Source organism: Bacillus rossius, chromosome 6 (assembly GCF_032445375.1).
Source record: "Bacillus rossius redtenbacheri isolate Brsri chromosome 6, Brsri_v3, whole genome shotgun sequence".
In the NCBI taxonomy this organism is placed as follows: Eukaryota; Metazoa; Arthropoda; class Insecta; order Phasmatodea; family Bacillidae; genus Bacillus; species Bacillus rossius.
This window is the reverse complement of record NC_086334.1, coordinates 12,931,901-12,958,281: the sequence shown is the minus strand read 5'-3', so window position 1 is coordinate 12,958,281 and position 26,381 is coordinate 12,931,901. Positions and strand designations below refer to the sequence as shown.

The following is a 26,381-nucleotide window of genomic DNA, read 5'->3' as shown; positions in this document are numbered from 1 at the left end:
ATAAAGCACTGAAAAGCAAAAATAAAAAAAATCCATGAAATTAATCAGCATATAATCAAACCCTAATCTTTAAATGTAATAAATTCAATGACTGTAAATTATTTAGCATGGAGTTAGTACATTAATGTATGTACTAAATGGATTGAAAAAATTGGCATTTTATATGTATAGACACTGTTATTCTTTACTAATATTTACATTACAAAATTATTACAGTTTTCAAATGCACATATATTTGCTGATTTATATCTATTGTTCTCAGTAGTTTGACATTCTTAATGCTTATTATTATATTGTAAAATTGCATCATGTATCAGTCAAAATGACACTTTTGTTGAAGTATCATTGAACAATTAATTGTTGTATTTGTTGAAAATGGTGATATCTTTATGAATAAACAGAGTTCAAAAAAATATTAACACTGAAAGCTCCTGTTTTAAAAGTGAAATTGGCCTAAAAATAAAACCATAAAATCTTGTCTCTAAATACAGTAGGTAACTGTGAAAACTCATGCAAGTGTTCATAATATTGATCGCCACTGTGATCTGGTGAATAAACTTGCGATTTATCAGCAGATGCAGGAGATCTATTGGACTGAATGTAACAACTAACTTGAGGTGCGAGTTCGATCCTTCAGGGTGAATTATGATTGTGATACCTAGTGATAAGTTTTTTTTTTTTCATAAAATTTTTTGTTTGAGTTTTGTTTTGAGTTTTAGTCGTGTGTACTCCTGAACACTAACAGTTTTTTTGTGTTGCTGACACTGAAGCGACTGCGTGAAGAGATCAAAATGCTACAGAAAAGAATAGAGGACTTAGAGGCGCAGAACCGTGCACTGACTTCTATCCTTGTTCAGCAGCTGAATCCGTCTGGAGAAATGTCCAAGTCTCCTCTTAGCAAACTCCCTTCACCCCACACTCAGCCCTCTTCAAGCGAGGAGCACTGTAGCTCGGAGACAGTCTCCGCCCTGCTGGCCTCTCTCGGCAGTTTCAACCCCGTAAGTTGGCTCAAATTAATTGTATAGTAATACAGCCAGTTTTTCATTAGAGTTTTGCTTCATTTTGTGTAACTGTCACTGTGAATAAAGTTTGATGTTGAAAGAGGTTTTTGTAATCCAGGGGCGTACCAAAGGGGTTAGAAATGGATGTATCTCCCCCCCCCCCCCCCTTTTCCAATCCTCCCAAAAAAAAAGCCTAAGAAAGCATTAAAAATCAATCATTCCCACCATCAAAAGGAAAGAATTTAAAAGCGAACCACAGGCATAAAGGATCTATTCCTCTCCCCCCCCCCCTCACCCTTCCCTTCCAATTTTGAAATTCTGCATCATGCTCCTGATGGAATTTACTAATTTACTGTTTTTTTTTTTTTACTAGTAAATTCAATGTTAATAATGCCTGTTGGCCTCAACAAGTTCTTTTTCACTCTTGAATTTTCGAAAGTTACCTCAATTATAATATATTATGTGTCTTCAGCATGTTTCTTTTCATTTGTTTAAAAAAGTTATGTCAGTATGACATCAGTTCAACATTCAATTTTTTTTTTTTACTTTATCATTAGTGTTACCATTTATTTTCTATCATGCATGTTTTTACCAGAATGACGTAGTAATTACATAGTAATTATTTTTAGGGTGTAGGAAGGAAGTAATATAAAACGATTATTGGAACAAAATTTCCTGTATTATTTACGTCTGATTTTTATTATTCCCTTTATTGACAAATATTTATCGAAGAGACAAGAAAATTGGCAAAAAGCCTCATATTATTAATAATTTTCATTTCAGTGATGATGGAAAAAGATTTTTTGGGGGAATGGGCACCCTTCTAAGTATGCTCTTGTTTTGATCAATTTTTTTTTCTAACCTCCAATACATAGTACACATTAACACTTGCTATAAAAACTGTTGCTTTTGATACCAATCCTGTTGCTTATATTTTGTATGCAAAGCCTAGATGGAAAATCACAGTGCCTTTCTGGTAGGTGATAGGAGAGAAAATTATCTTTTGAAAAACTCTAGAGATTAAAAGTATTCTTAATTTGTTAACAGTCTTGATTCTTTATTGATTTATTGGAATACTTTGTGTGTGTTGATTTCTCTTTAGAAATTATAATACATATAATATTTCCTAGAAATTATACACAGGGCCATCAATAGAATTAGTTAATGTACAACTTTTCAAACCCCTTAATTCAAAATAAAAGTGTAAATACTGTACAAGTTACAGTTTATGTAAAAATGTGATAAACCCATAACTTGTAAGGTTCCACCATGAATTCCATTTGCAATATATTTGTAATTTTTGTCCTAATGTCAGGGTAAACCCATGCATAAAAAAAATCTCAAAACATGCCTGGGCATCAAGGATTCTGCACCCCCTCCCCCCCTCCATCTTTTGACACCTCCCTTATTTTATTGATGGCCCTGCTGCTATGGTATTGCTCAAATGGACCAACTAGTATAAAAGTAAATCCCTGTTAGGAAGTTTCTCAAGGTATGTACTTAGAAATTTAGACTTAATTACAGGGGAATTCTAATAAAAGGGTAAAATTGTAATTAATTATAGGCCCAGGGCTAAATTGTTGAAGCCTACTATGCAGAAAATTTTCTTAAGTTGTATTTTATTAAGTGGGATTCACTGTACCTATAGCCTGCCTTCAGAATATCTGATGCAGAAGGCGAGGAGGAACTGTGGAAGTGTGACGACGCTTGTCGCTGTGTCGGACCAGAGCGCGGTGGCGTCGGACCTGTACTCGCCGGCGTCGGGGGTCCCGCTAACGCCCATGACCTCGGAGGCGTCTATCTCGACGCCCAGCACGGGCGACCTGGCGACGCCCGACGAGGACCGCCAGGGCGCTACCCGCCGGCGGCTGTGGGGCGACCAGCGGCGGGCGCGAGGGGGCGGGTCCCTGGCGGAGCACCCCCCCTTCCGCCCCCCGGCCCTGGTGGCGCTCGCCGCCGGCGACCCCGTGCTGTGGCTGCCCGTGCAGCGGCCGCGCTCGCTCGACCTCCGAGCGGGCGGGCCGGCCGCGGCGCTGGCCCTCGCCAAGTGCTGCCAGCACCGCGCCAAGCCGCTCGTCCGTGAGTCCCTTACCCCGTCGCTTCCGTCTCGGCTCCTTCATCCACGTTCACGGAATAGCAGGACATTATATAGATGTAAAAACACTGAATCAAACGATTAGTTGACGCAGCTGCTCGTGGCAGCGAATTCTAAAGAATTCAACTTCGTATTATAAATGTATTTGCAACACAAGAACACGTAAATTTGCTGGTTGCCAAGTTTAGATGTTACACGTTGTTGATGAGTTCTAAAAGACTCACTCACATTTTTTTTTTTTGTATTCCTGTTGTTCCGTGTAAATTAAAACTTCATCAGAAGTTTAAGTTCTTTTATTTATAAAGAAGGTAAAGTTTTTTATAATTTTTTTTACATGCTACTGGACACAATGTATGATTAATTCAGCTATAGAATTAGCAACTTTATAAAAATTTAAGAGAAATTTTACTTAACTTGTGTAAGGAACTTTGTAACTATTTAATTCTAAATTACTTAATTGACATTTAAACACCATAGTTTTTTTGTCAGTATGACATATAAGTACCTTGTGGACTTATTGTTAGATATTTCACTTGATTTCACAAGGCTTAAGAAGCAACCTAGGAAGTAGATTTTTTTTTTTAAATTCTTGAATGTAATTATAATGAAATAGTCATTAATACAATACAAGATGCTTTATGTTGTTGTTTTAATTACTGCATTTTTGTTTTTAATAATAAGATGAGTTAAACCCTCAAAACCATCTAATTGTACAGGGTCTTGTGCATAAATGAATTAGTCTGATCGAAAAGGCCATATTTCCTTCAAATTAAACTTGTCCTGCGATATAAAAATATGGCAGTTTTTCCAAAGATTAGTCCGTTTTAAATGAACTGTGATCTGTTTGCTTTATAATGGAGCGATACAGAAGTGATAAGAATCGTTATTTCACATGGAACATGATTTACCATCACTAGTGCACTCATACAATAAAGTGAGTTAGTAAAAAAGGGAATGTGACCTTTTCCAACCAACAGATTTGAATATAATATGCACTGTGAAGTTAATGCATCTTCATTATGGTAACATTCGGCAGGTGTTATATTTGTGTGCAGTTCACGTGAATAAGAAGCAGAGCGCAGTGGAGGAGGAGGGCAGCGAGAGTCCGGAGAGCGGCAACAGGGACGAGGGCTACTCCACGATGTCCAGCGACGTCCAGGGTGACGCCGTACGGACGGCGGAGCCCGGAGGAGTGGCGGTTCTGCCGGTTGCCCACAGGGACCCTCGCAGGGGCCTAGAGGACCTCAAAGAAGAGACGGACGCGGTCGGATCAGCAGTTCCCGCGCTCGCGGACGGCAGCCAGGCGACCGGCAGACTTCTCGTGGTGGAAGATGTCTCGGACCCGGACGTCTTCTACGTCCCCATCGGGCTCACCCTGGGGTTGAGTGCCGGCAATCCGAGGCACAGTTTCCCCCCAGCTCGAGACCTCCTCCCGTACCAGCACATCATGAGGAGCTTCTCCGATTCACACCTGTGCTTGAGATTCACGACGGCTTCGTCTCCCGCCTGCGAAGGCGTTCGTTCCACCTGCTCCCTGTCGTCGACCGCTTCCTCGTCTCCCTCCGTGGCGGCCCTGCACGACCAGCTCCAGGCTCGGCCGCTGAGGCGGGCCCGAGCCGCCCCCAGTCTCCTGGAGGATGAGGCGGGGCCGGAGGAGGAGGACGCGGAGGGCGGCTGGTGGGACGCAGACTACGTGCAGCACTGGCTGCGGCTGGACGACACCCAGTCGACGCTCCAGCAGCAGCACCGCGGCCTGCTGGAGCTGGAGTACGACCGCGCCGAGATGGAGGACTGGAGCATGTCGCTGTCGAGCGAGGATGTCTCGTGCCCACGTGCCGGTGGCCAGGGCGAGGACGCATCCGGTCGCTCCGCCCAGCACCTGCCCAGCATACGGGAGAACAACGCCCTGGAGCTGGAGGAAGACTCCAGCGAGTGTCTGTGGAACAGTGCCAGTTACCTCGCGGACAAGCCTGACGGGGAGTTGGTCAGCTTGCTCCTGGACGGCATGATGTGCCACAACAGTCCGAAGAACGGCTGGCCGTACGGCGGGAACTTCAGCATGGCCTCCCCGGGCGGGAGTTGGTCCAGCACGGGCACCAACTCCGAGGATTGCTGCCATTCTTACGACTGCTCGTACGTCGGATGTTCGGGGGCGGGCTGCGAGAACGATTCCAAGCGCTCGTCTGCAGCAATGAGCGGGTGTAGCGATGACGCCACCAGCATGGAATCGCCTGCGATTGGAACGGACTTCACGCGAGACTTCTATCGTCTCGTCAAGTATGAAAGTACAAAAAGCTTGGCCTCAACGTCATCCCGGAGTTTGCCTGGAAACGGGAATTTTTCTGAAAATGGTGGTTCTCTTGCACGGAAGCAGGGCTTAGAAATACAGCACTTGGTGTTGGGAACAATGCCTTTGTCACAGGACAGAGAGCAAGCCCTGCAAAGTGTTCTGAACTTCATTGCAGAGCAGCAGCAGTACTGTGCATCTCGGGAACAGCAGGATTCTGCCAAAGAAAACACCTTACCCGGCCACATGTCATCTGTGATGCAAATTGATAAAGAAGTAAAGCGTGTAGGGAAAATTGAAATTTCAGATATGAAAGTCTTTCTACAGAACTGTTCAGATTCATTTACTGAAAATGTGTCTACCTTTGAAACAACTAAATCAGATGCTGATAGGCCATCTGAGACAAGTGTTAACTGTTTAGAGAAAGAACTATCTAAAGAAACTGAACTTTTGACAGAAACTTCACAAGTTGTTGACGAGGAACTCTGGAATAAGAATTCTCGTATTATAGACGAAAATGAATTTCATGAAACTAACATCAGTAACACTTGTAGAACTGTAAAAGATGTAGATACATCAAACAAGTTACCTGATGTCATTCAGTTTAAAATAAAAGAAGAATCCAAGGATCAGAGACATGCAGTAATAGAACTTGAAACAATACAGCAACTATATCCGGAGGTGCAAGAAAACGAAATTCAGAAAGTATCAAACAAGAAAAGTAGGCGGACGGAAGTGTTGAACGAACAGAACTCTTCTTGCCGAAACGTACAAGTGAACAATAAAACGAGTAACCGCAAATCGGATAGATTTAACGATGGTAGCGTGGAGGGCGGCAAAACCGTTTATCAACATCAGTTGATAGATGTCGATGGAGGTCTAGGTCATATCAGGAACGTTAGTGTAGAAAACGCGGCTAATTTGAAGTGTGTGCAAGAAAGTGTGGCTCTTTGCAGCGCGGACTCTGTCAGGGATCCCGGAAGCGAGGAGAAGTGCGACGTGGTGGACGGCGTGACGAGCGCGGGGATGGAGCAGGCAGGCCCGTGCGAGGGGGGGAAGCCCACGGCGCCCGACGGCCGATACGCGAGCGTGGCAAGGAGGGCCAGCGACGTCCTGGTGACGGTGATGGAGGAGGATGACGAGCACGCCTCGCTGGAAGGGAACGCGAGCCGGGAGATGAGCGAGTCCCTGACGTCGACGGTGTCGACCCCCGACACGGTGGTCAGCCCCGGCGTCAGGAGGAGGCAGCAGCCCCCCGAGGAGCACGGCCTGATCGTGATGGACGCGAGGGCTCCCAGCTTCCACGAGCGCGCCACCTCCAAGGACGTCATCGAGGAGCTGAACCGCATGATCCGCAAGGGGGAGGAGGGGGCCCCCGCGGTGCCCGTCTCCACGCCCGGGGCCTGCGAGGGGGACTCGGCGGCCCCCGGGGCCTCGCGACTGGACGTGGCGTGCTGCTGCCCGACGGGCTGGGTGCACGTGGAGAGGGACATCGACTTCACCGACCCCAAGGTTAGCTTCCCCTCTCCTCCACTCCAGGCATGTAGTTATTACCTGTATTTTAATTTTTCAAAGCTCTTTTTTCATGATCACTAAAATAAACTTTATGTGTATTTTTAGAGATACTCTGTCAGATTATTTCATTTGAAGCCTCAGAGTAAAGACAGGTTGTGTATTAAACTCCAGTTGAATTGATTTTAATTAAGTATAAAATTTTCCAACTTTATTCTATTTAAAATCATAAATACAATGTGAATGTTTTAACTAAAAGTCCTAAATTTCAACAATAATTTTCTTTGAATTTTCCAGTAGATTAAGGGGATTGGTGCACCAGCATCGTATTAAAAAAAACAATATATTTGTTAATGATTCAGCTGCTAGAGAAGATTTGAACCATTCTGGTGTAAAATTTATTTTTTTAATTTTTATTTTAATTAAGTTATTGCTGATTTTCGGGAATTTTTTAAATTCAAGCTTTATTAATAAACTATAAAGAATTCAGTGGTAAAACTTTCTCAGATAAATTTTCAGACACGGGAGATATGACTGTGACCATTATTTTATCTGTAATCATTATTAATTTAACGTATTTACAATTTGAATAATAATAAATGAGCTGCTACGAAATTGCGTGATATTCATTTGCGAATTTAATAACATTCGCGTTTTCATTTGTAATTCAAACGCCAACATATCTGTCGGCTGAATGATTGACTTTATTTTAGTCTTTAGCTTATTGCAGTCGGACCTAAAGTAAAAATGTAGCTGTAGAAGTTTGAGCAGCGTGCAAGCTCGGATACGAGAAATTATGGAGCGTGCTGGACAGTAGTGACACCTTACGACAGTTTCCCCAACTGTTTGCAGCCAGTGTTTTCTCTCGTTCCCACCCAGCCACAGCTGTCTCCTGTTTACGAAGGGGAGACGGGATTTCGCGCGAAACTGATATGAAGGTCAACGTATTTATTTTCAGTAGATAAGAGAACGTGTTTGGTCTAGCTCGGCGTATAATTGAATGGTTATTCTCTGTTATTATTTAGCACAGTGATTTAGCTAGCTGTTTTTTTGTTGTAAACGTGAGATTTATTCAGGAATAAAATGCCGAAGAAACCTCCACCAAGCAGAGTACACAAAAGAACAAAACTATCGAAAGCCATTAGAGCGCTTAGAAAAAAGAATAAAGAAAGATAAGAGATTATTTTATTATAGCTTTTTTAACATACATTTATTTTTCAGAGTTGCGTATGTACAACGCGATGGACGCGATGCGACAACAAAAATATGTGTAAAATTGTAAACATGCTTTTTTTTTTAGCAATGCGTGAACCATTCATAAACTATACTCAACATGTATCCGTATAATTACGTTTGAATTTTTTTAATGACAGGCATCAATATTAACAAGTTTATTAAGCCACAATAGACTTTTTTTCAGAAAAATAAGTGTAGCAGAAAACACCAGTGTTGTTAAAAGTACTCGGAAAAAGTAATTGGGCTCAATTACAATTACTGTGGTGATAATGTAACTAATTACAAGTAAAAATTACTTTACATAGAAGTAATCAGTAAAATTACAATTACAATTACAATTACTTTCCGCTACCATTTTAAAACTGACCTACGGTTCAATTTTTTTACACTTTGTTACATTAATAAACATACATATATGTTTTGTTAAAAAATGATTTCATGTAATGATTAAATTTATTATCTTTAATTAAATGAATAATATTTGAGGACAAACTTGCTTGAATAACATCAAAAGACTTCATACAAATAGCTACCTGTAATAAAAGTAACACTCTTTAAATTTTGGAATTGACCTTACAAAACAATTGCATTTTAAAGTTCTCATCAGATAGATTCCCTCTCTTGATGGCAAAAACATCTTTACCAACACTAAAAAGACGCTTGACGGCAGCGATGTGTTAAATTTTAAAAATGCATATTTTAGGATATGGTAATGTTGGAGCCACTGCAAGTCACTATGGCTCTTCATTTTTGATCATATATGTTGTGCATACTATCGTAGCACTACAAGCGTAAAATTATAAACTTTACTAATACAAAAGTGTATGATCTTCTTGTTCTTAATTGTATTCATTATACGTTCCGAGAATAAAAGTAACGGCAAGGAAATATAAAGTATCGATTACCTTAATGTATCGATTACAATTAATGTAATGTATTCCGATTACAAGTACGAATTACATTTTTTAAATGTAATTCGTTACAAGTATAAATTACTTGAAAAGTAATCGTTACAAGTAATCCGATTACTTGTAATTCGTTACTTAACAACACTGGAAAACACTCAACATAGTCTCACACAAAATCAGTTTACATGAATGCAGTTTTAAGAAGTAAGCTACGTAAATAATAGTTAAACATTATTTAATATCTGCTGGTAACGTTTCCAAAGTATCAGCTTCGCCTTCATTCACGAACAATATTCGTGGCCTTATTTATTTATTTTGCTGGCGTTTCGTTGGTGACTGTTAGGACTGCAAAATTAGTAAACATTTTTCACCCTATCCTGAGTTAAATCTAAGTGTGCGCGGTTAGATGAGGACCTAGATGTGTCTCATGCTTACGCCTTTACACTCTACTCATGCGGGTATTAACCATGCGCGTAAGGGCACGTTGCCAATGACCTGTACGATAGTCTCAACAATCCTCTACGGACTCGAAAAATGTCACCTGCTCATTGGCTACTTGACTTGTGACAATTGTTTGTTGTAATGCCTGTGATTCATCGTTGATTTTGTTGAGGAGTTTTCAGTGATTCAGAGCCTCCCATTTAACTGTGGCCGAATTGAAGAAGCAGTACAAATGTTACATGCTTGAATTCATAGCGAATGGAAACCACAAATATTTACTGATGTAGTGGTTGGTAAAAAAAATATTATTCGTATCGCGTCCATCGCTTCGCGCCATGTTGGCTCCTATATTATTATGGATTTACAAAATATAACGATTCATTTACGACACTTAAGATAAGATGTTTAGGATTTTAAGAATTCACTTGAATTAATATTTAAGAACATATTTCAGGATAACTTGTGAAGACGCTCGTACAGACAGCACCGGTTGTGATGAGTAATTGTTACCAGAGCAGGTGTACACGAAGTGGCATGTGAAACCTCAACACAACTTGAAAATCAGTACCGTAAACCGGGGTAACTTTGTGACTGGGGGTGTAAATTTGGGACAGTGAGTAATTTCTGGCTTTAGGATTTCCTGTCAAGGCCATGTATTTAGAAGTGGTACGCAATCACCGCTTCTATATTCGCTGGTATGTGCTACTATCTCATGGCATTTATTTGAAGCTGTAGTTGCACTGGTGGGATAGAGGCAGTGGATTTGGTTTTAACCACATGTTGTTAATATTTTTGTTTTTGTGTAAACTTTTGTACGCACTTTAAAAACGGCAAATACTTCACGAAATACAGGTATGTATTTGAAGAAGTACAAGCCTTGACATCCATTTAATGTGATGCTAATGTTTTTGATACTTGCATTTTATTTTATAACCTCAAAATAGTAAATTTTCATCACTTGGTGGGGTAACTTTGGGACTGTCCCAAAGTTGCCCAAAAGTTGGCGTAATATGTTTTACTGCATTTTTTCTTCATATTTTTCAGAATTAAGCGACCAACCATGCCAATAAATCCCAAACATGTTCTTGGTACACGGCCATATAAAAATTACACAGAGGAAAACTTGAATGAAGCCTTGCAAGCTGTACGGAACAAAACATTGTCGATTCGCAAAGCTTCAACAAAATATGGTATTCCAAAAAACACTTTGCACCTAAAAAAACCAGGAAAATCAATTTAAAGCTGTCGACCGAGCTCCTGTTTTCACAAATGAAGAGTAGTTGCAATTTGTAAGTCACATTGTAGCCGTGTCTAACTATGGATTTCCTGTGGATATGTTTGACCTTAGATGTGTTGTCAAGTCCTACCTGTACCGCTGTGGAAGAAAGGAGCTACGATTTTAAAACAATTTACCAGGAAATGATTGGGCGGAAGGGTTCATGCGACGGCACAAAGCAATGTTAACTCAGAGAACAGCAAAAAAATTTCTTACTCTAGAGAAGCAACAGAAGAAAAGGTTGTGAATAAGTTTTTTGATAATTTGTAAAAGGAGCTGATAGGAATTCCAAAAGTGAATATTTGGAATTACGACGAAACAAATCTTTGTAGACAATTCTGGAACCAGAAAAATCATCACGAAGAGGGGAATTAAGTACCCTGAGAGCAGGGGTGCAACAATTAAATTTCCAAAGGAGGGGGCAATATAACTTTTTATAAAGAATCATCGATCCCCCGTATTGAAGCGGGGGGTCCGGGAAAATTTGTATTTCAAGGTGGAAAATGGTGCTATTTAAGCAGTTTTATTATCTAAAAATTGATTACACAGCACTTTCTTTGCCCCCGTTTGCCCCCACTTCAAGGTTTCAGGGGGGGGGGGGGGGGCAAAATACCCTTGCCTCCCCCTGTTGTTGCGCCCCTGCCTGAGAGGATAAAAAATTTGTCTAAAGCGTGCACATCTATAATTGTTTGTGGAAATGCAGCAGGGGATGTAGCACCACCTTATGTAAACTATAAGGCGGAGAAGATTTGGACAACTTGGACTGAAAACGGACCCTCGGGTACTCGATACAATAGAACTAAATCTGGTTGGTTTGATGGGCATGCTTTTGAAGACTGGTTTACATCTTTAATGTTGCCTGTTCTAAACCACCAGGAAGGACCAAAAGCTATCATCGGTGATAATTGTAGCTCCCACATCAATATGGAGGTTATAAGGCTGTGTGAAACAAACAACATAAAATTCATAGCACTTCCTCCAAATGCTACCCACCTCCTACAGCCACTGGACGTGGCTTACTTTCGACAAATGAAAGTTGCCTGGCGAAAGGTACTAAAAAATTGGAAGAAAACTGCAGCTGGAAGTCGGTGTACATCTGTACCGAAGGATCAATTTCCAACACTTTTGAAAAACCTCTTCGATGGCTTGGTTACAGGTCCAGAAAACATGATTTCCGGATTCCGCAAGTCAGGAATTTATCCTATTGACAGACAGGTGGTTCTAAAAAGATTGCATTCAGGGAGCCTAGATTCATCTATTTCTTCCCTTGTCTGGAAGAGCTTCCTAGAAAAAATTACAAAAAACAGGAAGAAACTACCAAAGTCCGCAAAATCCTGAGAAAGAAGAAGCTGAATGTTCTTCCAGGAAAAAGTGTTTCAGCAGAAGAACTTAAAGCTGTTTCGTTACCACCATCTGAACATCACCAATCTGCACCTGATCCCCAACCATCTACTTCCAAATGTGCAGAAGCACTACTGCATGTACCACACCAGAAAAAACGAAGAAGAGAGAGCAGCACTGAGAGCAGCAGTGATGATGGTTATGCTAAGTTTTCGCTAAGAGACTCTGAAGACAGCGTAACTTTCAGTGACTTGGAAGAGCAATGTGCTCCATTAATGCCAAGCCTACAACCTTAAAGTTTTCTTGAGAACCTGGCGGTGAGAGACTACATTTTGGTGAGGTACGAAGACGAACTGTACCCAGGGCGTATTGTCGAATTTAAAAATGATGATATACTTGTATCAGCTATTAAGAAGTCTGCCTTAAACTGGAAATGGCCAGCAAAGCCCGACAAAGTTTTCTATTCAAAGGATGAAATAGTCCAAAAAATTACCAACCTGTACACATAGGCCGACTGGAAATTTTTAAAGTCAAAGAACTTTCCTAATATGATATAAGAATATATTGTAAACTATTTGTTACGCTTATTTTTACTAATTATTTTGTAAATATTACTTTAATTTACAATTTAATGTGCTAAAACCTTTTGTAATATGATTTCAATACCAAGCTTCATGTCTGAAATAAGAAAATTAAGTGAAACAATGGGACAAAATTATTTTTACTAGTGTTTATAGGTAAGCGAAAAAGTGTATTGTCCCAATCTTACCCCAATTAATGGGGTAAGATTGGGACAACAATGTTGGCTGTTTATTAGAATATTTTTGGTCCTAGAATAAAATTATGACAATATTTTGTAAGAGGAAGGTTAAATACTTATAATATCATAGCTTCATCAATCTATATTAATGTCAGCTAACAGGAGTAGTAAAAAACTGGAAAAAGTGTCCCAAAGTTACCCCGGTTTACGGTATGTGTTACATTGAAATGTGTCCGCTACAAATGTTCAGGAATTATAATTTTGAAATCGAGTAGAAATATTCCTGCAATTAGCATTAGGTATATTTTAATAGACATTGAAAGAGAATCATTAAGTAGCTTCAAAATCCAAATACCAGAATACAGATAGTCTGTAACAATACAGACCTCACCGACTAGATATGGTCCAGATTGTTAATACTAACACATATGAAAAAATTGACTAGTTACTGAATATGTTGAAATTTTGTAAACCTGTTACTTTAGATGATTGGTGATGTAATAATGTCTCTTGGAAAGTACATAAGATTTTAACTGCTGTTATTTCTCCATAAATCGCAAATCACCATGGCGGCCATTTTACGATCACGATCACGATCTTAAATTTTAAATTAGTTTATTTGTTGAGAGCCTGGTACAATGTGTCTGACCACTAAAGCGATCCGAGCCGCGTAGTGTATACTACTGCGTGGTTGCCAAAGTAGGCTCGGGTCGGGACGAATTTCGCTGTGAAGAAACAAAGGTTTTTAATACATGGAAAATTATTCCAAAGCCGAAAATTTGTACAGTGCTAGAATGAACATTTCTTAGTAACACGCAAACCTTGTGCGTCACACCAAAAACGAGCAGTTAAATCCAAAATGACAATTTTTTGCAACGATCCACAATAATTGATATTGCAAATGCAGTTTATGGAGTAGACAGTCAGTATGGAACCCAAAATAATCTAGAAACATTGCCCTATCTGAGGATAGTGATTAAAAGCACAAAGTTTAAACATGTTTCTATAAAATAGACCATTTAAATCATTAAAGTTAACGAATTCACTTTCATTCAATTTTAAGTAAATATAAATACATCTTACATAAACTTAAAGAGCCCAACGTGGAAATCGCTTAAAGTAAACGTTGTTGCATATTTATTCATCTTTAAATTGGTATATTTTTTAAGTGTCTCATACAATTAGTCTGACCATTAAAGCGATCCGAACCGCGTAGTGTATACTACTGCGAGGTTGTGGAAGTAGGCTCGGGTTGGGACGAATTTCGCTGTTAAGAAACAAAAAAATTTAATACATGAAAAATTATCCCAAAGCAAAAATTTTGTACACTAGTAGAATGAACATTTCTTAGTAACACGTCATAAGTTTACCGATGAAACCTTGTGATCACACCAATAATGAGAAGTTGAGTCCTTAATGATAATTTCTACAATGATCCACAAAAATGTTTCGTAAATGTAATAACTTTAATACTTTTTTAAGTCGGTTCTCATTATGGTACCAAAGTAATATAAAATAATGTCTTACATGGTAATTGTGATAAACACCTCAAAGTTTAAACGTCCTATTATTAAATTGGTAATTTTAATCATAAAAGGTAAGAAAAAAATATTTTTTTATAGAAATTTCACTACATGTTACATAAATATGTTGAGCGTAGCGTCAAAATTACTTCATAAATATTGTCTGTTTTTTTTTTTAAAGGTTTAAATGTGTATATTTTGAGTGTCTGGTACAATAGTCTGACCACTGATGTATTTCAAGCTGCGTAGTGTGTGTGCAGCAGTGTTAAAGTCGCTCGTGCTGGGACGTTTTTTGCTCCAGAAAACTAAGGTTTTTAATGTATGGTAATTCCAGACTGAATTTTACTCTGAAATAATAAAAGTTTCCTAACTACAAGTGATTTTTGCTGCAAACGTAGATAAAAATCTTCCATGATGCGATTTGCTTAGGTAAAAATGTTAGTATGATCAACTCTTTAATTTCTAAATTATAAATAAAAAACAACAATAGAACTTCCCAGAAAGTTGTGATAAAACTGACGATATTGCGCGAGTAGCAGACCCGTACGTGACTACAGAGAAAGGCTATTTTCCTTGACCGTTAAGATTTCTGGGACGAACACCCTCTCACAGCTAGGGTCATAAAATACGGTCAAACTCTTGCAAAAACATCCACCACCGCTCTTTGCCACTAGCAATTTAACGAAGTCAGCTAGGCGCAACACTCCAATAAATTAACTTAGAAAAAAATACTAAATATGTAATTCTATCAATACATTTTACAACACAACTTATGTTTTATTTATTTTCTGGAAAAAATAATATTATCATACGAATTATGTTATAAAAGTGACAAAACTCAATAAGTAAATTTACGGTGTATCGTTTTCTTCAATTGTTATGTAGTAAACTAATTTTATACAATTAAATATATATTTTTTATAATATAGGCTACATTAAAATTTTGCATAGTTCTGATCGAAAATAATATAATGTATTAAAAATAAAAAATAATTATATTTTTTGGTATTAAAATAATTTTTAATGATAAAATTTTTGTAACAAAATACGAACACACATATATGAAACTAGAGGTCCTCTAGAATTTTTATTTACAAGTTCCAAGCAGAAATTGTTTAGCTATTGTTAATTTTATTGTCTCAAAAATCATTCATATAAGAAAAAAGAATATGTATATCTCAATAGATGTAAAATGAATACACCCTATCATATGCTTTAAATATATTTTAAGTAATCCTTAAATAAGACAAAGTTTATTGAGTGTCGCAGTACGCAGCGTGTTTCAAAGCACGCCGGCCGTGAAAGATCTGTACGGCCGCAGTACACTGCAACGCTCGGGCAGCTTTAATGAGGCAGCTAATTATGCTAGACTCTTTATAAATATACTATCTTAAAGCTAAAAGTATAAATATAAACATTTATTTAGACATTTTATCGCATTGGGCTCTTCAAATCGGTGTAAATCGTATTTTTATCTGGGTGGCAAAGATTAAAAAAATATGTCGTGAATTAATTTTAAATATTAAAAATTTAATTTTTTCTTACATTAATGGGTGAATTACAGTTTCTCGATTATTTTGGTAAGTTTACGGACAGTCAAAATTAAAAACTGTATTAATGGGTAGCATTTTAATGTTTTTAATTTGCTGTCACCTAGGACTTAAATGCAAATTTTCGGTTATAACGCACAAGGTATACAGCGGTAAACTTTCGGTATGTTATTAAGCACAGTCAACTCTACCAGAGTACAAAAATCTGGAGTAACACGAAAGTCTACACGGGGAAGGGCGGCTACCTGATCCGAGAATGAAGGATAGGGCGAGATGGGAAGCGAAGATAAGAGCTGGTTATCGCGGTTCGCTTTCCGTCCGTGTTGGAGAGAGAGGGAGAGAGAGAGAAAGGCGATATTGTGGAAGACCTTCGAAAGATTCCCGCTAGATGGCAGGCCTCAGAGCTGCAACCTTCGACAACCTCCCCTTACAGAAGCTCACTCGCCACTAACTTGCTAAATCTAACCCGCTAGCTTATATACGTGCTGGCTGGCCTTACAGTAGTAATAAACAAGCATTTATGAAACACTTAAGCTCATTTCCAACAAATTCTGACGAATGACTGTTTTTTGTCCTGCACCAATCCCCTTAAGATCAAAGTTCTCTTTAATTTTCTTTGTTTATTATTATTATTATTAATGATTTTGGACAGTGCGTAATTTATGTTCTTCACTAAAAGAGTTCATACGTTATCTTATGCAGCTAAGGAGCATAAACAAAACAAAGTAGGGTTGTACATATGTGCCTTCATTGTACTATGTGCATTTCAGAATAAGTTTTTACTGTCAGAAATTTGTTGTATGTCATCAGGTAATAAAGTTATTATTTATAGTCGTGACATACATATGCAAATTTAATTTTAAATGTGCATTAAATTATGAGCTGAATCAAAATTGCATTAAAAAAATTTAATGTTAAATGTGCATTAATGCTAACACAGTAGATCACCATGAACTATTTTATATTTTAATCTTTCAAAGTACAATTTTTGTGTGTTGGTTTTATGGGATTGGGGAGGGAGAAGAATTAATGGTTGTAGATTCCTATTTGCTATGTATAATCAAATATCAAGGTATTAGATTCAATCTATTACATTCAGATATTATGTCAGAACAATTAGGTCAGAATATATATGTATACATATTTTACTTATTTCTACTTACATATATTTTTTGTTAAAATGTAATGTTTGAAAAACATTTCAGTATCGTATGAGTGTTATAGTCTTGACTAACAATGCCCATTTCTAGAGTGAGTTACATTTTATGCCATTGCATGTATTCAAATCATAATTTCATATGAATTTCAGGGTTTATACTAGTGTTTAATAATAAGCAGTGTATTTTCATAAAAAGATTTTGAGACCAGCTAAATGTCAAAACACCAGATTTTTTTTTTTTTAATTTTCATGGTTGTTTTAATTTTTTTTTTTTTGGTATTGAAAAAATCCGTCCATGTGAATCACATAGGCCACTTCAGAAATCAGCCACTGACAAAGAGACAAATTACTAGTATGTACTCACTTTAGTGAAATATAATTTAGTAGTGATCTTTTAGAGAACACCATAAAAATTTTTGCCCCATAAGTTTGTAACAAAATAATGTAACTAGTTCCACAACTTAAGATGCATGGTTAAATTAGTAACCTGTAGACCTGTAGAGTAATTAAAGAAATGTGAGCGTGTTTTTTTCAGTACTCGCCAGAGATATTTAATATCTAACCTCGGTAATGACAAAATTCATGTGTTCTCTTGTGCAAATAAATACACTTATAATGCAAAACTCGGACATGAATTTTAACGTAGAATTCTTTTAATAAACAATTCCGCGTGTGGACAGATATACAAAAATTGTGTATTCAACTATAGTTTTTAACACGAATCACAGAGACTTGAAAAATACTAAACCTCAGCTTTGAACCTAATTTTTGACAAGGAATTTTAATATAATACTGCCCATCTTGTTAAAATTTTACTATACTTTAAATACTATATAAGTTTTCTCTTGACTTTGATAACTTTGGTTCTCACCATTCACCACATGTGGTAGCACCATGGTTACACATTCCTGTTCCATGTGACTTACATTCCATTCATGAAATTACTCCTACTTAATGCTGTATACTGAGATCCAAGAGGTAGCACATCAATAATTATATATTTATCATAATTTTTGGTTGTATCGAAACCTTAACAGTTTCTAGTTCGTAGAGCCAAGGTGTCCACTGGTCATGGAACTCACAGAAAAGTCCCGAAATAAACAGTAATGGTACTGTGATTCAAAAACGTTTTTATTTCCTACAGCATTTTGCCAGCTTGCATTTTGTTTTTTGGGACCTCACTTCAGTTTATATTCAAACATTAAATATAAATAGTTGGAGACAGTTCACTTAAATCATTTGGAAATTATCTTTGAAAAGGTTTGAATTTTTCTGACATAAAAATAGGTATCTTCCTGTGAATAGTATATTAGTTCATGCTATGTTTAATTTTAGATATAACATGTTCAAACATTTAAGAATAAATGACCCTCTGATATGAAAGAGTTGTTAGAAAATTTGATTAATGTTTGGTCTCACATACCATGTTGAATTTTCTTTGTTTTTTTCGTCATTGCCTGTTTTTAAGGGCTAAATCTAAAATTTAACCTGATATCTACCTTCCATTTGTTGGTCTGCCACAGATATTTTCAACATGCATTCACTTAGTTAATATCAGGGGTGTAAAATGTTTGCGCAAGTGATGATAATTATGAAGATTTGCATTGTATTTGATGCTCGTGATATTGCACTAAGTGATTAGTTGAAAATGTCTGTGCCAGAGCAGCAAATGCAAGGTAGGTATCAAGTTTAAAATTTGGCAAATGACCTTTAAAAATAAGCAATGTACGGAGAAAAAAATATATATCAACATGGTGTGTGAAACTGAGACTTAAATTGTTTGAAAAAGTCCTGTATTAGTTTACCAGCTGTTTTTAGACACCTGGTTAGCTCCTCTACTCAATACATCATACTTTATTTTGCCTTGAAAGGTGAGTATGTAAAAATTGAACCGCTGCTTTCAAAAAAAAAAATGTTTTAATTGACCTTGGATCCCGTACAGTGGGCTGGGATTGTTTGGCAAGAGATCCCTCGTCATGGTGCGCGCATGTCCGTCGAGACAAACTAAAAGTCCAGGGGCAAATCATTTGTTTGGCCCTGCTCCCCAATACTTAATATACAATTTTACAAAACCCACTGTTTGAAAAAGAAATTTATAGACTTAAAAATTACAGTGGTCATAACTGTAAATGTGTTCTATGTTTATGGTTAAAATGGATCAAATGTTAATAATATATTTTGTAACATAATTTAGCAGAAAAGAATTATACATTATGCAATTATACATAGAGCTATGTATGTATTTCTGCTATGTATTAAACATTTGATCATCTTCACCCCTCTGAGCCTATTCACCCCGTTTTACGGTATTGCGTAGCTCGTCTGTTAGCAATAAACCTGTAATTTCACACTACTATCAGGGTAAACTCGTGCATTAAGAAATGTTGAAACTGAAGCTGACCTCCCGCTAAGTGAATGCTTGTTGAAAATATATGTGGCAGACCAACAAATGGAAGGTAGATATCGAGTTAAATTTTAGATTTAGCTCTTAAAACAGGCAATGACGAAAAAAACAAATAAAAAAATTCAACATGGTTTGTGAGACCAAGCCTTAATAAAAATTTTCTAACAACTCTTTCATATCAGAGGGCACATTTATTCTTAAATGTTTGAATATGTTATAAATCTTAAATTAAACATAGCATTAAATAATATACTACGTATTCACAGGAAGATAACCTATTTTTATGTCAGAAAAAATTCGAACCTTTTTCAAAGATGATTTCCAAACGATTTAAGTGAACTGTCTCCGACTATTTATGTTTAATGTTTGAATATAAACTGAAGTGAGGTCCCAAAAAAAAAAAAATGCAAGCTGGCAAAATGCTGTAGGAAATAAAATAGGTTTTTGACTCACGGCGCCGTTACCGTTCATTTCGGGACTTTTCTGTGACGTTCATGACCAGTGGAGACACCCTGGCCCCACCCCCACCCTGTCAGCCCCTAACCCGCGAGTGTGTGCAGGCGCGGGCGAACCTGCTGGACGTGATGCTTGCCTCCAGCGGTAGCTCCAGCAGTAGCTCCAGCAGCAGCGACAGCGGGGATGAGCCCGCGGACTACCAGCACCTACACCGACTGCACAGATTCCGGCGCCAAAAGAAAGGTGATGCATGCCTCACGTCCGCTGGCCCCGCCCTCCCGCTTGCGATCGGGTCCTTACCCTTCCATCTCGGAGTTCGCTGCCGCCGATTCATCATGTCGCCGTCCGGGGCAGTAAGCGTGGGCGAGGCCAGAAACCGAAGTTCCCACAACTCGCTAAGTGCATTATTGTAATTCAGGTGCACCCCACGCTGGTGAAGAATCATTTGAATCGACGGCGGGGGTGCTTGTCTTGTGGGATAAGTTTGGCACACAGGCCTGTGTGTGTGCACTGGTAGGTTCTGTAATGCTATAAAAGTTACGTGTACCTAATTCGGCGGGGGAGTGTTGGAGTTTGCTATATTTATTTCTTCATATATAACCTTTCTACCTGGCATGGCCAGGGCTAAACACATCATAATGTAAGGAACATCACTACCGACTTTCAAGTCTGCAGGACGTACAGCAAAACCGAGATGCCAATCTTCAGTTTCATTTTGCGGGAAGGCAGGTAACCCCTAGGCAAGACGTGACGGATGCACCAAACGATAGCACGTTAAAAATTCAAGGCAAAGCCGTCTATTGATGAAGTTCTAAACCAAACTGTTATTTGCGCCTTTAGATCGCTAGCAGCCGCAGGCTTCACTGAGCTGATGGGTTTTGCCACGCACTCACCGTTTGTATGTCTGTCTATGACCTGCCTCCTATGATTTTCTATTATAAAACTGAATTTACCACTTTTTCACTCCCTTAGGGATGTAATTTCATAATTATATCTATTACCAAACCGAAACTCAACTTTGACATATTCACATCAAAAATTTAGAGACAACAAATTGTCCACCTGTCTGAACGTATGCAGTTTTGCTTTTCACTGTGTCCATGTTAAAACAAACTCATTTAGTTGTATTAGGTGCACACATTTATGTTGTACAACATTGAATCTTACTTCAGTTTTGATTTTTACACAAAGTGATGTGAAATATCTTCACTACAATTAGAATACGAACAAATATTTGTTTTTTCAGTATTTATTATTTCATTTAGAACAAGTATTTTTAATTTCATCAAATGAGTATAGTAGTAAATTACTATATTTGATATTGGAAACTTTTAATACTCGTACAGGGCTTCAAAATAGCTGTCAATTAATGGCAGTAAAGAACCAGAAAGCATGACAATATTAGTTCTGTTCAATTTATGGGTCTGTGTCATTGTAATTTTGTTGTTCTGTTGTATGCTATTCTTGTTGACTGATGTTAGGAAATGGAAAACACAAAAACACCCAGTTAGATTTGTATAGCATGCAGTGGTAATACTTCGGCCTTGCCTTAAAATTAAGAGACCAAACCTTGTTTGAATATTGCATGCAAGCTTGCATGATTCACACCCAGATACCTTCCTTGTTTTTTCACTGTACATGTGTGTGTTGTTAACTTGTTTGTCATTAAGCAAAATATCTTTCTGCTCTGATGTAATCATTAGTTCTTTACCCTAGAGTGGGGCAGTTCTGCATGCAAATATTTAACTTGAGCTGAGTTCAGTATTTATACTTGTGAGTCAAGTTTAATTGAATCCAAAACTGGATATTTTTTCGTTAAGGCATAACAATTGAGTCGAGTTTGAGTAATTGCAGATATTTTTATGTGTGAAGTAAAATTAACAGTTAAGATGGATTATGCTACAGTACTAACGGTCAAAATATGTAAAGCATGCAAAAACTTACTAACACAGATCATATTTTGTTTTTGATACATGTTGAAAGTAGCTCGTGATCGAACCTAGGTAATTAGGACAAATTAACTACATACATTTTATTGACAACCTGGTACAATACAATATTAAATTTAATATTTTAATTTTACAGCTTAACATTTGTAGTATTTTCACTAGTTAGTATTATATTTTCAAGTTTATGATTTATTTTGTGTGGTAACCTTTTGTATAAAATAGTAAAGGTAGCTTATATAAAGTAAGTGGATGATAAAAATTATTTTCTCACCAAACGTAATGTTGTGCTGCTAGTTGATTTACTTCCTGTTGTATGCTTCTACTTCTTATCTTATTTTTTGCTTTAAGTGTTTATAAAATTTCTCATAATTTTGTGTTCACTGGCTTAAAACACATATTGGTGTAACATTTGCACTTACGTATATTTTTAACTTGAACATTTTTTTCTTAATGCATGGATAGTTTCCCGATGTACCTTCCTTGTGTGTTGTGAGTGCTTCTTTTTTCTTTTTTTTTTGCTCTGTGCACTCTGCCACGCTTGTGTTTGTGTCTTGGCTTGGCTTGTGCGTGTTCCTTGTCGAGTCATCATGGTGACGCCTCGCGGCGTAATAACAGCTTTCACGTTGTAGCGTCGGCAAGCCGAGAGCAGATGGGGGTGCTGCGCTACCCCGCGTCCAGCCCGCGTCCTTCGATCATCGGCCGGGAGGGCTTCTACGTGCGCTACGGCGAGAAGGAGCGGGAGGCGGTGGCCAGCTTCGACTTCCTGGAGGAGCTGTCGACGACGTCCGCGAGCGGAACCTCGTCGGGCGAGACGGCGTCGCGGAGGCGGGGCTCCTCCGAGCCAGACGCCACGACGCCGGGCAGCGAGGAGGGCGACGGCAGGACAGAGGGGCAGGTTTCCTTGGGCGGCTCGTGCGGGGCGAGTTTATCCGGGTCGTCGGGCAGCCTCGAGACCCGGATGTAACGGACTGCAACCGTTTGTTCCCCCGCTGGTTGGAGCTCCAGCGTTACTGCGACTCACGTAGAGAGGAGAAAAAAAAAGGCATGGATTCCTACAGTTCACACTACATAACTTTGCCGGTCTACTCATTTGGACAAAAAAAATAAAAATATGTTCTTGCAAAAAGTGCTCTCCTGATTACTAAAAAAAAAAAATTAGACTTGAAACAGAATAAGAAAAAAAAAATTATATGTGGTACTACTCTATTTAAAAGAAATTAGTTCCAATCACTGTTTAAAATATCAGTATTGGTGTCCATTTTAAGGATGTGTACTTATTTCATAGTCAATAGCAATGTGTAATTTATATGATTTTTGATTATAAACGTTCAGTTGACCAGGTCCACATCATGCTTGCTACAAACAACTCACGTGAAAATGTTTTAAGAATTTTATTTGTGTTACAACTAGTTTAATTTTTTGATATGTTCTCCTATGTGTGTACATATTTAAACATTAGATTGACATTAGCAATTTTCAGTTTTACAAAAAAAAATATTAATAATTTTTAAAGAAATGTACCTACCAGTCTGATCTGTAAAATCTAAGTCCTAAATCGTCAATTTTTTAGCTAGTCTCTGATTTTCATCACTGATAATGATGTGCTCAATATAAGTTTTGGTTAAGTTAGGAAATCTTTTTGTAATAAGTGGTTAAATACTTTGTACATTTATCAACTTCAGATTTCAATATTGAAATACCTAGATTGTTTACAACATTTGAGAATTTATATTATTTTAGTGATGCTTATAATGAGTAATGCAATAATGGTATAGTATGTAGCCAAACACAGTATAATTCAAATACCTCAGCCCATATCACATTGCCAGTGAAATGCAGATATACTACTTTTATTTTCTTCTGATGGTTACTAGGCATATCTTCAATTTTTTTCAATTCTTGTGATTGTACTGTCTCATTATCTGTGTACAATTCAGATTTTATATCCCATTTTGTTACCTGTATTTTGGATATATTACACATACCTATTTAATTTGTGCCCATGATAATTTTTTACTTATTTTAATTTGTTAATGTTAACATATTCTAAATATTTAAACAACTGGTCATTAGGTCTTAAATATTAGAGCTGTTTAAAGAATTAGCATAAGCCATTAAAATATGTTCAGTTATACCTGTACATACCTTTAATTTGTAATGGTGTGTTTGTTGAAGTTCAGATGCCATGAACTTCCCCAAAATTCTTATTAGTTTTTGTTTATTGATGCATGTACTTAACAGAGAAATTAATGTAGCTTCATATGAATTTAAAAAATATAATATATATTTTTATTTAAACAGACTAGTTATTTTATATGCAGCAAATTGTAAGATTTTAAGTACCTACAATGATATTACAGACTTTTTTTTGTTTTATTGTGATCCAACTTTAGAAAAAAAAATTGAGCAGTTAGTGACATAAATATTCTTAGTCCATTAATTATGTGTATATTATGATGGTACACAAATGAATCGTGAATGTAAATGGAAGTTAAAAACTGTGGTAAGTGGAATGTATCTGTAGCCACAACATATATTTTGTGTAGAATTTGTTGTGATGGGTATGATGTGATTCTTATTGTATAGAACCAGTTGGCGGAAGCTCAAAGTTGACCATGTGATGATAGCGTAGGCCTAAGTGCAATTTTTACCTTCCATTGTATGAAACCTAGTATGTGAGCTGGTTGCAGGACAAATGGTGTGTATTTTTTACTGTAAATAGTTTGTATTATACAAGAAAACAATTTGAACTAAAATTGATGTTTTATTTCATGTAACAGAATGTTTTTATCAACTTGTTACGAACACAGAGAAGTTTGCATGTTTGTCGCATGAAACTAAATACATTACTAAAGTGCTCAAATCTACTAGGTTTTCTATATTTTTTTTTTTACATTTTTCTGGGACACCACAACCAAATGAAAACATTTTTATTTTTCTTTAAATAGTATCATGAACTGTTTTGAAGATATGAAATACCTGACACAAGCTTATAAATTTCACTTAAATCAAATACTCTAAGAGACAAATACTGGACGTTGTTAGCGTGCTATAAACACAGGCGAGAGGGTGAAAAATATTCTGGCAAAATGAAGTGTCAATTAAAATAAAACTAAAGCAAGTGGCTTGGCCCATCCTTCACAACCACTGACTCAACTGACTCCATATCAACAGCAGAATCATCAGAGAGCACATACATGCATTACACAAAAAATTTCAGTATTCCCTCATCACTTCTCGCGAGGCAGACGGCTGAGGCTCATTTGAGGGGATCGTTTCGCCCCACTGGCTCATTTCTCTTAGCTACTTTTTTTTTTGCTTCATTCGATACCCATGACATTTCTTTTCATTTTTAATTGGTTTTACTCTGCGATTTTGCTTGTTTTCTTTCTTTTCTCCAACATAACCTGTTTTTGCTTAGGCATTTTTTGTAATTAATGGCTCCAAAACCAAAGTTGGTAACTTCATAGTTATTCGACTGAACTAGCACCACTCAGGAATCCATCATGAGCAACTTAATGTTTAATTCATGCAAATCAGACTATTACTTTCGTAGTTACAGCTCTCGCTGACTGGCTAACCAGGTGAGTAATACGTAACCACCATGAGCAATGTCTGCTCTGCTAACATATATTTAATTCAACGCTGTAGCTTTAATAGTTTACGAGTTTTAAGCGGTGACGAATCCTCAGTCGCACTGACGCCCAACCTGAGATTAGACACATATTCCTGTCGGAAACTCATTTCAAAAATCTGTTTTCAAGCGACTCTTTGTGTCAGATTACAGACTGTTCTAAACCAGAGAATTCAGAAAAAATACCTTTTACAGTATTTAAAGATTTGAAGCACTAGCGGTTTAGTTTTACTTTTAATTTATACAACAATAAATAATGGTTTTGCTAAGAGATAAGAATGATTTCATTGTAGTAATGTTGATATCTTATGGGACAAGATTACATGATGAATTGCAATTAAACCAAAGTATCACCTAAAAGCAAGTTAGTACACCTTAAAGTACCATATGAAACTAAAAACTTAAAATTAGTCATCATTATTAGTTAAAACATAATTTTTGAATATATTATATTCAATGAATGTAACTGAGTTAGAAGTTTGTACCAAAATGTATGGACTAAACAGAAAGAAAAAAAAAATTTAATGATCTTTCTACTGTTTTACATAGTAACACATTTTTAAATATTATTACTTGCAGTTTATTTTATTTGTTCCAAATAGTTACACGCTTATTATAAATTATTGTAAACTTGCATTATTTAGCATTCAAAATAACACTTATTTTTTTTGGTGAGGTAAGTATTATGAAATTTTAAGAATTTTTTTGTGAATAAACAAAATTCATAAAAAAAATAAAAATAAAAACAGTTGCATCAAAATCTCCTATACAATGTTGATACTTGTTACATGTGATTGGTGTGAAAGTGATGTCATTTTTTGTGCAAAAATCTGGAATTACTAGTCTAGC

General features: G+C 37.2%; 1 protein-coding gene across 5 annotated transcripts in view; it reads left to right on the top strand.

Moving 5' to 3' along the window:
• Positions 1-24,654, top strand: part of LOC134532655 (uncharacterized) — a 542,884-nt gene extending 518,230 nt beyond the window's left edge. For 2 of the 5 annotated variants that reach the window (XM_063369312.1, XM_063369316.1), the window contains 5 exons: positions 771-998; positions 2,729-3,080; positions 4,152-6,895; positions 20,054-20,192; positions 22,528-24,654. In XM_063369312.1, the coding sequence (XP_063225382.1) occupies positions 771-998; positions 2,729-3,080; positions 4,152-6,895; positions 20,054-20,192; positions 22,528-22,862 (3,798 nt within the window). In that variant the 3' untranslated portion in view covers positions 22,863-24,654. Of the gene's footprint in view, positions 1-770; positions 999-2,728; positions 3,081-4,151; positions 6,896-20,053; positions 20,193-22,513 lie in introns of all 5 variants that reach the window. The other 3 variants (XM_063369314.1, XM_063369313.1, XM_063369315.1) reach the window with 3 other exon arrangements.
• The last annotated feature ends 1,727 nt before the right edge of the window (positions 24,655-26,381 follow it).